Below are 14,093 nucleotides of genomic sequence, written 5' to 3' on the forward strand. Positions count from 1 at the left end.
AGAGCCCAGACACCCTGCGGAGGAAACTCATTTCAGCTGCCTGTATCCGCGATCTCGTTCTTTCGGTCACTACCCACCGCTCATGACCATAGATGAGGGTGGGAACGTAGATCGACCGGTAAATCAAGAGCTTCGCCTTTCGACTCAGCTCTTTCTTCACCATGACAGACCGATGCATCACTGCTGACGCCGCACTGATCCGCCTGTCAATCTCCCGCTCCATTCTTCCCTCACTCGTAAACAAGCCCCTGGTATGGTTTCCCAAGGCAAACAGGTCCTGGGTGAGGGGCCAGACAAAGGGCATTGGCTGTGCATGTCCTCAAAAATGTATGCAATGTGGACACAAGATGCAGCATGGGCATGTGTGGTAAAGGCAGTGTAGAAGCAATGGAAACAGTCAGCACAGCAGCAGAGACAACGTAGCAGACATTTTTAAAGAAAAAGACTGTCCCTGCAGTTCATACCTGTAAAGATGATTAAATCATATCAGTGTTACAGTTCAAAAAGTGACTGTGTGAACTGGTGTCTTTTGGCAGACTGCATCCATAGCTACTTTTATTAGTTTAGTTTTCATCAAGGATATTTTGACGTAGAGGACTCCTTTCATCAGTTGCTGTAACAATGACGTCTACAAACGCAGTCAGCTGATAGTCAGCAGTTAACATGGTCAATAGTTAAATCGATACACCAGGAGTGTTATGTCATTCTGTGGGGGAAAATGTTAAGGCCAACCTAGACAACACAATTTTTCAGACTATGCACCCTAAGTCTTGACTCCCTTTGGCCACAGTCTGGCCATACTGCAAGTGTGATCCCGACTGCTCATCATGTGCTGACGTCACTGTTGTCTCCAGGGCCGTGTGCAATTTTACAGTTTGTCAGGGAGCGGGTTATGATGCAAGACAAATTCTGACATGGTAGTCTTGTTTAATCATGGCCATGGGACATCTCAGATAAGTTGTTAATTATATCACACTACCAGACCTAATCAGGCCCAAGGTTTGGTGATGAGCTACAACGCTGAAGTTGGGCCAAAATCTGTCTGAATCAGTGTAGTCTGAGCTGACCTTTAGAGAAACAAGTGCAGACATTGTGTTCTAATCACCGGTTATCTATCAGAGCTAATCAGAAGTTTCCGTTTATTTTGTTATATTTATTTAGAGCAGAAAATTATCACCAATTTACCATCTCCATGTTTCCATGTTTGTAGTTTACATCCCACACATCAGGTTGTTGTTAATGCCCTGAACCTTCTCTTGTGTGCCTTCTAGAGGTGTCCTTCTGTTTTACATGTCATGCAAGTATATTTACAAAAATGCTCACATTATGGCCAAATGCATTCGTGAATGCAAGGTGAAGCAGCAAGTAAGTCTTCAGCCTTTGCGTGTACTGTTGACAAGATGGCTCATTCTTTTTTTTATTGTGAAGGGTTATTTTTTTGTTACTGATATTAATGGACTGTAGTATTGATGCTGTGTTTGCCTGCAAAGGACACATTTTATACATTTTATCAATTTTTCTTATTTGAGATTTCAAAGCCTGTGTCTGTGTTATTTGGATTGTGTTTATTTTTGCAGCACAATTCAGTTACTTTTGGTTCTGATTATTTTTGTATATTTTGAAGTGGTTAAAACCAAAACTGTAACCAAAACTTTAAAAGTCTAAATTTCTGGTTGCAATATTGACTGGTGACCTGTCAAACAGTGACAGCATGGACTAACTCTACTGCCTTGATACTCTCCTTTTCACTTTTGGTACAAATTTGATACGCAGTATCACACTAGGTAGGTTTCAAAAGGCAATGCAACTCCTGCTTTGCTGTGCATTTATGCTCATCAACTCTAAGGTCAAAGTCCAGTGTGGAGAACCCTACAGAACACCTAGTCCAGTTTAGTGTTTAGGGGTGTTGGTTTGACTTCAGTATATTTGATTTAGTATGATTTCAGTGGGACTGCATGTGTTTTGAAAAATTCAATTTTTCAAACTTTTTTCTTGTCTGACTGCATGTAAACGTACTGAGTGTCCATGGAACTCTAACCTTTTTATAACTACACACTCATGGGTGAACACACACAGAGAGACACACTAGCCAGTGTTTGCTCCTGTTTTCATTCCTTTGTGTCAAACCCAGTGATCTCATCTCTCCATCAGGCGGTTTGTTATGTGTGTGCTCACTAATAGCTGCCTCCCTTCCTCTTTGGTCAAGTTTGCATCCGTCTGTCACACACCCACAGTGCACTCACCCTCTACGCATCGCTGACCTACCTCCAACAAGACTTCCTTTTCTGCGTTTCTATCTCCCGATCTTTCCCTTTATACTCCATCACATACATTGGGACACACAGATATTCTAATGCACATACTCACATATTCTCTCCGCTTTGTGTGAGTTAATACCCTGTCAGAGGAGATTATGACTGAGTTGGGGATGACAGAGCCTCTGGGAAATCCCCTCCGGGGGTCAGGAGTAGCAGCCACTGCCCCCGGGCCTTGTCTGGTCCTCTCTGGTGTTCAGGCGGCTCTGGCAGTTCTCTGCAGACCCCAAACCCCCCTTTTTCCTTCATTTCTGCCCACACTGGATTGTTTTTATGTCCACTCCTTTTTGTCACTGATATCTGGCCAATGTTGAGATGTTGAAGGATGCACTCAAGAAACTCTGGGCTGATTGAAGGACAAGAGGGACATTTCAAGAAGCCCCTTTACACAGAGCAAGATACATCAGGAGGTGTAAATAAGGGCTTTTTGAACTACTCATTAAAATCTGACAGTCTTGTGATTCAAGCTTTGCCCATATTTATTGACACACTGTTGGCTCACATACAAATTTCTTAAAGAAAAGTCTTAAAATGGCTTATTAAACGAATAGTTCAGTTTTTTAAGTGGCATTGAGTGAGGTACTTCTCAATAATAACTGTATTGCATAGAGGAGATGCTGGCCATCATGGCCCATTTTCTGAGAAACTGAACAGTCAGTTCTGAAGCTAGGCTGCACACTCCATTCACTTTTACAAAATATTTAGCAATTTTATTCAAGGTCAGTTCTTACCTCCACTGTCGGGGCTATGCTGATGTGTGAATAGATGCTTTCCATGATCTGATTTTTGAGTCTCCTAGCTGAAGTCAGACCAGTTTCCATCTTAATAATATGTTACTGTTCGCTGTGTAGTGAATGGGGGCACAAGGGTGATCATGGCCCAATCAGCTGCTCTTGAACGGTTGGATTTGTGTCTGAAGTTTTGGTCTGCATACTGTTGCAAAGTGAAAGCAGAGCCACACGCTGATTCTCTGGACTCAGGGCTTGTTTTCCTGATCATGTGAAAGTACCATGCCTACAGAATAGGCATGCCTGTTGGATGTGTTAGAAGCAGTGTTGGGTGTAATGCTGAACATTGTATTATTGTACTCACGTTACATTTGTCTATAACCTAGAAGTGAAATGTGTTACTGCTAATTTAATCACATTACTGGTGCTATAAGTAAAAATCTTGCCACTTACATTACCGTAAATCCTCCAACTACATGTGAAACTGGAGCACGGAGAAACCAAATCAGTGCACGCTCAAGCAGCACTCACTGGTGACTGACACATCAGCTGGAGTCCATGGAGGATAGAGGGATACGTAAATGGGGAAGCAGTTCAATTAAGGACATCTTTATATGTACAGAGATTTGAACTCTGCTTCTGATTTGTTGCACTTAATGTGACAGTGAGGTGTTAACTTTGCCCATGTCAGAAATAAAGCTCCACTTTAGTGAACCCCACATCAAATCGTTCCAAACTTCTGCAGAGGCAGCACGTTAAGAGCTAGAGCCAGAGTGATGCTCATTAGAACTGCATGATGCAGACCCTACCAGGCAGCCAAACCTCTATTTTCAACATCAGCCACAGGTAACAACAAAAGCTTAGATAAATAGGCTTATGGCAGGGTTTATGTTGGAGGACATGTTCCCTACTGTGGCCTTGTTCCTGACATATTTGTCTGTGAGCTGCTGTTTTTTATTATATATATATATATATATATATATATATATATTTTTTTTTTTTTTTTTTTTTTTTTTTCAGATTTGTTTTAGGACTTGTTGTGCCTTTGTTGATAGAGCAGGACAGTGGATAGAGTCAGAAATAGGGATGAGAGAGTTGGGCATTGAGACACGCAGCAAAGGGTCAAGGGCCGAAACTGACATCATACACAGGGTGCACCTTAAACCACAAGGCAATCTGCACCCTTAGATGTGCTGTTTTTGTCTGATTTTCACAGCTTTTTTGTATTAAAAGGCAAAAAGGAGAGATCTTGTATAAGTCCTCCTTATCAGACTAGGGATGTGTGCTATTTGAAGCGTAATGTAGAATTATCAGGAGGCAGTGACTATCTTTTCTTGACTTTATTAACATGACTTCACTAAACACAATGCATGACAGAGGTTCGATTTTTAAGTCATTCAAACCACATCTGAACCCTCACTTTTTATACAGAGTGATTTTAAGGGAGTAAAAGAGCCACAACCTCATCCTCACTGCTTATTTTTAGTGCAGTTTGTCACTATCAACACATTTTTTTATGATTGAATGCAAATGAAACACAATGGTCTCAGTGTGCAAGGTTCAAGTGAAAGCCTTTTTTAATTATAGAACCAAAAAAAAAAAAAAAAAAAATGCATCTGAGAGTAACAGGCCCAGTGTGTGAAGACCTTTAGTCCTGTCTGGTAACGTGACTTCTTGTGTTAACATCGCTTATGTACACCATTTAATGCATAAAATAATGCCATTACATTGTATTGCACTAATGCGGGGGATATGGAAGGTTTAGCTGTGTGTTTTCAGTAGCAATTAAGTTACAGAAGATCTCAGCTGATACAGAGTAATGCAAAAGTAATGTAACTAGTGTAACTAGTTACTTTTAGCTGTTAGTAACTAAGCAATGTCCCCCTAGTATTTTTAGAAAGTCACTAGTAATGTTTAATGAACTACCCCAATGCTAAGATGTGAACAAGAGAAATATTGTCTGGAAACAGCTGCAGGCCTCTAACTCTGAATACTAGATGGATACGCCTTTCCTGTGTTTCTCACTGGCAAATCCATCTTGCAAAGCTCCCGTCTGAACCGTTTGGGCCCTGTTCAAAAGTGACAGGACCAATCAGCGATGAGGGGCAGTTCTTTCTGGCGCGGCGGAGTCATGATGTAAGTAAGCAGCAACAAGAGGCCAGTGCAATTATGGCGGAAGAGATTAGCGTGGATGCTGTTAGAGCGCCAGTTTTATCAGAACTTGAAAAAACTTCTTCATTAACAGAAGAAAAAAGAACAGCACTGGGTTGTTTTCTTTTCAAAAACAACAAAAGTCATGTACTACAGTCGCCATGGTTCACGTTATGCAGTTCCCTATGGAGTTTAGTCCTCAGTAGGGGCGCAGCTCGATAGTGGCTATGTCACGTGTTTTGTTGCTCTGATTGGCCCATAAAGATGTTACAGACAGAACATTTATCCAGTCACCTGAGTTTTTTTTAAGGCTCTGCCCTTTCACAAACGTGGTTTTCCAGATGAATGTGTGAAACAAATCCATCTGGCATGTCAGGTTAGCAGGCCTCCATATTTAAAGGAATATTTCATTTTAGCTGGCAAATTAGTATATTGATGAGCCCCTTTGACACATGCAACCTTGAAATTTTCTGGATAATTTCAAGATATATCACCTTCAAAAATTTCCTGATTTGCTTGTCACTCACAGCTGGAAGTTTCCTCGCATTTTCTCTGTTCACCCGATTATTGAGGCCTTTTTCAAGTGTGTTGTGCAAGCATGAACTGCACTTTGGTTAATCAGATGTGTTTGCATGTAGGAGGATAACATTGTTTCTGATGATGTTTATATTTGGGCTTTGAGACAGCTGATATGCACAAAAACTAGACTTCAGCTTTTCTCTATGGGGTTTTTAAGGAAACTTAATTATAGTTGTCAGTGAGTCTTTGTGATTTAACACATATAATGGTTAAAATCACCTGTGGCTAATGCACTCATGTTTGAAGTTCCTCATATAATCCCTTTTAAAAAAGACTGGTGTTAGAAAACTGGAACCCGAGCTGTGCTGATTGATTTTTTTTATATAAAACTAATATTGAAACTGCCACATTGAATATTAAAGGGGTGAAATAAGATGCTGGGTATCATCAACTAGAGCTCTGCTTTTCAATCTTGTTTAATTTCATTGCTTTGGTTTGATGTCCTCATTTAGTCCTGAATAGAAAGTCAGAATTTTCTCCAGCAGCAGAAAACTTTAAATACCAAACTGTATGAGACAGCATTAAAAATGCAACAGAAGGAGTTAGTGACTAGCAGGTCATATTTTTAATAGTCAGATGCTCCACATCTTGTTGGTCAATAGCAGAGCTTCACAAAGAACCAATAGCAATCTGTTTGCAGGGTTGTACATTTTATGACTCTCAGAGCTCTAGGAACAAAAACTATAACGTTTGTTGACAGCTTCCTCTGTGGAATTCATCTAATATCCTAAATGTTTTCTCCTGTTCTCTCTCAGGTCAGTTAATCGAGCAAGTCCTCCTCTCGTCCATGTTGAACCCCAGTGAACAGTGGCAGACGTACCGCCACCATGGGCGCATCCTGAGTCTGGAGTATCAGCTTCGCTTCCGCTGTGATTCCAATTATTATGGACCTTTCTGTAACAAGTTCTGCAGAGCCCGCAATGACTTCTTTGGTCACTTTAACTGCGACACTAGTGGCTCCAAAGTCTGCATGGAGGGCTGGACGGGACCAGAGTGCAAAGAGGGTAAGTGCTTGAATCTGCAGCATGTGTTATTTCATCCCTTTATGTGTCCTGTAAAAAAAGGAGAAAATACATTCACATCATGTGCACAATGAGCTTTACTATGACTATCAACCGGGGTGTTTCATATTTTGATTTTGTGCTTGCATCTAGCTTTCTTCCAAAGAGTTAGACCAGAAGATAGGTATCCTACTTGCGTGGCTGTGCGGTAATCATTGAGCTACAAAGAGCAGCGCATTTGCTAAATTCAGAATGAGGCAAGGGAACAAGTGGAAAGTGCTACTCTTGGTGGTCAATGTTTGTAAAATTTGTCTTTATTTTTGGGTCAGTGAATTTGATGTTGAGTAACTTTGCTGTGAGATTTCTCCTCTTAGCTGCTGGTCAATTTAGAAATAGGCAGGAGGTGAATCTAGGGCAGGCCTGAAGCCTCCAGACACACAGCTGTGTCCTACATGTCAGCCACTATAGGTAACAGTGATAAAAACAGTTAATTTATATTAAAAAATTCACCAACATACAATTTTTTACGAAAAAAGACCCAAATAATTTCCTGAACCAGGCTAAAAACAAGATTATATGTGCTTTAAAAGCTGAGTTTTTAATGGGGCTAAATAGGTATTCAAGTGTCAAGTGGACACTCAAGGAACTGTATTTCTATACTTTTGCATTTTTGGGCTTATGTCTTGGTTAAATGAATAAAATTGGGCTGTTTTCAGCTGTTAGCTGACAGATGAATACTTCCAAAATTTGATAGAGGCATTTTTAAAAGTCCCCTTAAAGCTGATCCAAATTTGGGTCAAAACACACTTAATATTTTGGAATGAGTTTGTTGTAAACATGTGAAAAAACTGATGTGCCTGATTTTTGTATTAGACCGTTAGAACATTTTTCAGCACTTTCATGGCTTTGTCTAATTTGGACAAGGCAAATATTGCCACCCATGATGTCACCGGGTGCTATGTGGCTTATCCTGCCCCCTAACACTACAACAAAGACATCTCAAAAGGGATAGACCCTGACTGTTTCCCTGATGGCTCAAAAAGAGGGCTGTAGCAGACAGATGATTCCTCCATTCTGGTTCGAGCATTTTTTTGTAGTTTGAAAGGCTCGAGTTCTCATGAGTGGGTGTGGCTTCAGCTCCTTCAATCCTCAAGCCCATAGCATCCTAGAGCAGATTTTACTGCCTCATTTTTTTATTATTTTGAAGCTTAATTTTATATACTTAGAGATGTGTTTCATGTGATTAAAACTTAGCCTGGTGGCTCATAGCACAGTCATATAACTAATACAACAACACATACAACAAATTTTGATTTGTTAAGAAGTGAAGTAAACAAACAAAAAGCTGTTTTGGCGTATCATTCTTTTGATTTCAAAACAGTTGTAGTTCAGTGTAGTGGCTCTAAACAGGATTTATTGATATGGAGAAAAATAGATGGTTCATTCACTCTGAAATGATGTATATTGTTTAATGTTTGTGCCAGAAAAAAATCCCACCAATATTCTCTTAAACTTGACTTCTTACTGATGAGAAAAATTGAAGAATATGTTTGCTTTCCATGTTTTTTTTCCATCGTTCAAGGAGTGGGGGTGGTTTCCTCTTTCCAAGGTTCCTTAAAAAGTTTTCCATGAGGGGGTTCTTTCCTCTCTATTGTTGGCTCTTTTCAAACTGTTATTGTAATAAAAGACAGTTAAAATAAACAGAACCACCGACATGTATCATCAGCTTTTATTTGTATATGTGCTGTAGTATCAAACATCATCGTAAACACGCTGTACATCATTAAATACAGTTGTTTCAGTGTGGGTAATGAGTGGGGGGGGTTATTTTTCCTCAGCCTGTGACTCATCAGCTGGATGACCTCACTGTGCGACCTCGGCGTGCTGCCATCGAGTTGCGATGGTAAAAGTGAAATTAGAGGAAACCCGAGTGAAAACCATGGGAACCCTGAAGGACATGTAGCTAGTTTACGGACATCCTCACTTCATCTGACTTCCTCCTCAGCAGGTCGTTGATTTGGACCACAGAGAAGCAGGAAGTTTGACAAATTAGTGAAGGGGTCCCTCTGTTACCCCCCTGCAGGTTTATGACAGTGATGAAGCATGGGGACTTCTCAGTATTGGGGTCACGGAAACTTTGGAGCAAAATCTTTTTAAGAAAATAATCTCTGAATGAGAAGAAGAGCGGAACATTTAATATCATATCATGTATGAGGAAGCATTCATTTTGAAGGTACAGTCTCACTGGTAATACCTATAATAAATGGATGAATTTCCTTATGATTATCTGGTCTGTTGCTCAGTAGCTCCACCAAATATCATTTGCTTTTAATAGTCACAGTTTTCAAGATTCTAATGGTTCCTATTTTTTGTTTTTATTGCTTTATTCACAGCAATGTGCAAGCAGGGATGCCATCAGGTCCATGGCTCCTGTACTGAGCCTGGAGAATGCAAGTGAGTATACTATCACACAGACAGAATTTGTTTTTAAAATAGTGTTTTTCAATGTATCAAATGTCTAGAATCTTATGGGTCTGAAATCCTGCAGCAGAATGGAGGTGCTTTATGCATCTCCTGCTCTAATGGTCTATTTCCTCTCTAAAAAGTCATTCCAAAAGCCATAATCTCTCCCCAAAAACAAAACTTTTAAGTGAACAGCTGCACATTATCTGTTAGATTATGCATTTGTTGTTGGTATTTACATTTTTATGTCAAGAAACAACAACATTAATAAAGATTTACTGATTGAGCAGCTTCTATCACCCCCTGAATGTGATGAAACCAATCATCCGTTTACCTTTCTGTTTTATCTCCAGGTGTCATTATGGCTGGCAGGGCCCTCTGTGTGATCAGTGTGTGACCTTCCCTGGTTGTGTGTACGGCAGCTGCACCGAGCCCTGGCAGTGCGTGTGTGACATCAACTGGGGAGGACTGCTGTGTGACAAAGGTCAGATAATGTAAAAGGAAACATGAATGTTCTAACATGTGGGTTTCATTTGTGGTTGTTGATCTGATCTTCCATGTTTTTAAGTCGTTGTTTCTCCATCCTGTAACAAGACAAATGTCTTCCGCCCCAAATGAGCATCACAAATGCACTTTTTCTGCTACAGATGCACAGGCTTTTTCACCAGCGGTGAACGACAGAGCAGAAAGAATGACCACCTGTGTCCCTGCACAGTTCTGCAAACATCACTAGTTTTACCTTAAATTCACATCTGGTTTCTTTGAAAATATGTTGACCAGTTTGTGGACCCAAGAGCAAAAGAAATTGAACTCAACCATCCTTTTAAGTCATTAAAAAAGAGACTTGAATCAATCATTGGGCCTAATATGTTTTGCTCCATTCACTGGGAGCACTACAGCTGTGTTTCCACCAATTGTGGCAGTTTAAAGAGATGTAAGCACAGGTGGTTCTACCTGCTGGGCACTTCTGCTTGCAGCACTTTCCATAATCATCAGCCGGTGGCCACCCTTAGCTGATGTTTTGCTCCTTTAATCCCGGAACATCTCGAGGTGGCAAAGAAGCAGTTGAGATGTCTCCCTACCTCTCTTTGCAACTGCACTAGGATTCCTTTTCCCACGCCTTGTCCTTCCTTGGGAGCCAGAGCCAAATGCTCCCATGCTTTGCCTCCTCTGAAAGCCTTGCAGCCAGTGATCACCAGTATTTTGGGGAGTTTGCACAAGATCCAATCATGCCACCATCAGTACCAACCCTGCAACAGTGCGGCTTTGCAGCTAGAGATGGTTTGGAGGGTTTGTAGAGCTAACGAGTTGGCAGGATTCTTCTGTGTCATACCAGAGGTGGTGGTTCCAGGGGCTGGGGAGAGTGTTGTATGTGGCCCTGATGAGGAAAGTCAGCCTAGCCTGGGGCATCCTCCATATATTTGGCCATGTGATGGCTCTGTTGGTCACTGCCTTCCAGGCAGACCAGCTCCCGATGTTGGCTCACTGCCATGATCCTGTAACTTTCCCTTTGGCTCTTGATGACTTCAGAAATGACAAGATCTTTCTTCCCTTTCCTGGTGAACTTGGGCCACCTCTTTGGTACTGTTACCCATCCTACCATGCCTTGCTGTGTAAATCCAAAAATCCCCTGATGTTTGAGTTGACTGATGGCCTAGACTGCTGCTTGAATTGCGCTACAGTGTGAACTTGCAGGTTGGCACTTGGGATGGAGAGGTCTGGTGAGTCTCAAATATGAGCCTCACTTCTCCTTTTTGTGTCCCAGACTGAGGGACTGTAGTGGAAGCTGCAAGATTTTTTTGCCAAACTGTGCCACGAAAAGGCAACAAGGCACACCCAACCATTTTCAAATAAAGTTGTTGGCTTTCACTTCCAGCATTTTATTGTACAAAACCATCCTAAACTGTGCTGAACCAAACCAGACCACTTTGTGGAAGTACAGAATATGCAGAACTTCTTTAGTCATGTCAGTGTTTTTGTTGCCTCTTTTAAATAAAAGTGCATATACTGTATATACCCTCTAAATGGTGTTAAATAAAGCAGGACTCTCCTAAAAGAAGCTCTGTAGGTAGAGGACAGTGTCATCTGCATTATGTTGAAAGAGCTTTGCCTTTGAATATGAGTGTCTTTGTGTGTGTCCTTGTGTATCGGTGCAGTATATTTGGTTGACAGATGTGGCTCTTCTCACACCTCCCCAGCCTTTATGCACTGATCTCCTGCACAAAATAAGACATAGCTCCCTCAGGGCTTCTTCTCCTTCTTTAACATACCCCACCACTTTGTAAAAAAAAGTCCTTTGACTCTATCCCACTATACAAGCCCCAATCCCCCACCTCTGTCCCTCTGTGGGATCTGGGAGTCAAACGAGAGCCCATGGGACATTGTATTGTGGAGAGGAAAGGTGATAGCCTTGGGTAAAGTGAATGTGAGCCTAAGTACTAGGCTGGATGCTCTCAGTTAGGTGAGGTCTTTAGCTGTTTATGTGTATTCAAAATGTCAGAGTAAAGAGCTGTGCAGAGACAAAGAGACTGTGGGCAGGCAGGAGATCATTAGAGGAAGCAGAGCTTTAATCAGCCTGAACGCTGGAGACAACATTGCCTGCAGCTACTGGCCTGCATAGTCAGCACACCGAGCCAGCCGAGATTCACTTTAGCCTCTGTTGTATCAGTGTGTGTGTGTTTGTGTGTGGGTGGGTGTGTGTGTGTGTTTAACTGCTGGAGCTCTTTACTGGGACAAAGTCAAACTAGAGTTTACTTCAATCTTTCTGCATCCGTAGTCCTTTACCCCTAGTATTTCTTCTCTGCTGCTTTGTCCTTGTTAGCTGTAATTCCTCTTTTTTATGGTTTCAGATCTGAACTACTGTGGCACCCACCAGCCCTGTAAGAATGGAGGCACTTGTACCAACACAGAGCCAAACGAGTACCAGTGTGAGTGCCAGGAAGGGTTTAAAGGACGCAACTGTAACATTGGTAAGTGTTTAGTCTACAGATCCTGACACTCTAAAAACCGAGACCAGATCAAAATCTAATATTCTCCTCGAGCTTTGACGGCTAATATGCTAAATTGAGCCCATACTGTTACACTAGTATTCAGTGGTAGTGTCTACAGAGACTCCTAGTGAGAAGGTTATAGAGGACTGTTTAGAACTTTTCCTTTTAGAAAAGACAGAAATGAACAGAAATGAACCCTATGTGGTCCACAAAGTCAAATTGAACATGTTGGGCATTAGGAAATCACATGAACCCCCAAAGTTTAATCAGCTCTCCTTCAAGTCCAAGTGTAGCTTTGTGCCAATTTTGATGAAAATCCCTCAATGCATTCTTGATACCTTGTGCTCACAAGACTTGAATTCACAGAAAATTTGACCTCTGGCCTTCAGAATTTAATGAGTTAATTCTTCAGTCAGAATGGACATTTATAAAAAGTTTTGACTAATCACTAGAAGGAAACTAAAGATTGATATCCCATTCACAATCTAGGGAAGAACATGAGGCCAGATGACCTCGACCTTAGACAGATGACCTCCAAAATGTACTTAATTTATCCTCAGTCAGAGAGGAAATACATGCAAAGTTTGAAGAAAATCTCTCAAAACATTCTTAAGATATCAAACCAACAATAACAGCCTGGGTGGAAGGGCAAAGGAAGAGATGTGCCAGGGAAGTTCTGGGCATATGTGGGTAAAATAGGCAGCACCTAAGGCGCCTGTGTGAGCCCCAACGTAACAGAATGTCAGCTCCTGCGCTTCTCTAACCTCTGCACCTCAAAGTGTGGCTACCCCGCTCTCGCCACACGTGTGCCCACTCTGCGACGCTGAGAGCAGAGCAGGGTGTCAGAGTGGTCGATAGTGTCTTGTGGTGCAATGATTATAAGAATGCATATAACTTTTTCCACTGCCCAGATAGCAGATGTGCATCAACTGTGCACACATGTCATGTATTTAGATGTTAAAAAGGGGCCCTCAGAGGATGATATAGCATTAAAATGGAGTATAATTGCAGTGAAGGAGAAAATGACTTTATTGTAGAGAAACAGATATTACATCAAAAAATTAGTATTGTTTAAAAACTAATATAACTTGCAGTAAGTCAAAGAGGCATTTCAATAATATGCCTAAAAGTACATTTTAAAGCACATATTTCAAATCAAATTTTCAGTGATTTATTTGTTCATAAATTAAGTGGCTGGAGTTCACAAAATACCATTAAGAAAAACTTTTTAATCAAAGATGTCCAGGGAAGTTTAATTAACAGTACATCCGTAATGCTGTTAAATCCTTTACACGTCTTTGTATGGAATAAAAATCAATAAAACAAAACTGTTTCAAAAGAATCCCAGCAGAGGAACCCCAGAGATCTGGGGTGTATCTCAATAGGCCCAATGATGTCCTCATGTCATATTTGCACTTTGTTGTTATTTCAGAAAAAAAAAAAATCCTGAGCTGATATTAGTGAGTTAACATTTCTCCTAGGGCATGATGAACTGCTGGGGATAAGGGTCACTTAATTGTAATCTTGCCTAGGATGCCAAAATGGCCAGAGCCCACCCTGGGACAAGCAGATGGACATGGACAAATCTGAAAATACAATAAAAACACAAAAAAATATGACCACTTCATGGAAAAACACATATCTTAACTAGTGTATCCGTCTGATTAAAAAAAATTTTAAAAATGTGCCATTGTATTTATTTTAAACCACGTTCACTTGGAAAATCCTGACAAAAATCTGATGTAAGATATAAAAAGCAGGTGCTGGCTTGGCTGAGTTGGTAGAGCGGGCACCCGTATGAAGAAGTAACCATCCTTGGCACACTAGTCATAGGAGTCCTGATCCTGGTGATACTGGGTGCAGTTT

At 41.1% G+C, this 14,093-nt stretch overlaps 1 protein-coding gene across 3 annotated transcripts in view; it reads left to right on the top strand.

The window, feature by feature from the left end:
- The window catches only part of LOC121516564 (protein jagged-1b), a 77,906-nt gene that overhangs the window by 51,627 nt on the left and 12,186 nt on the right, over nt 1–14,093 (top strand). For all 3 annotated transcript variants that reach the window (XM_041797916.1, XM_041797923.1, XM_041797932.1), the window contains 4 exons: nt 6,529–6,777; nt 9,168–9,228; nt 9,591–9,721; nt 12,087–12,206. In XM_041797916.1, the coding sequence (XP_041653850.1) occupies nt 6,529–6,777; nt 9,168–9,228; nt 9,591–9,721; nt 12,087–12,206 (561 nt within the window). The remainder of the gene's footprint in view (nt 1–6,528; nt 6,778–9,167; nt 9,229–9,590; nt 9,722–12,086; nt 12,207–14,093) is intronic.

Source organism: Cheilinus undulatus, linkage group 2, assembly GCF_018320785.1.
Source record: "Cheilinus undulatus linkage group 2, ASM1832078v1, whole genome shotgun sequence".
NCBI lineage: Eukaryota > Metazoa > Chordata > Actinopteri > Labriformes > Labridae > Cheilinus > Cheilinus undulatus.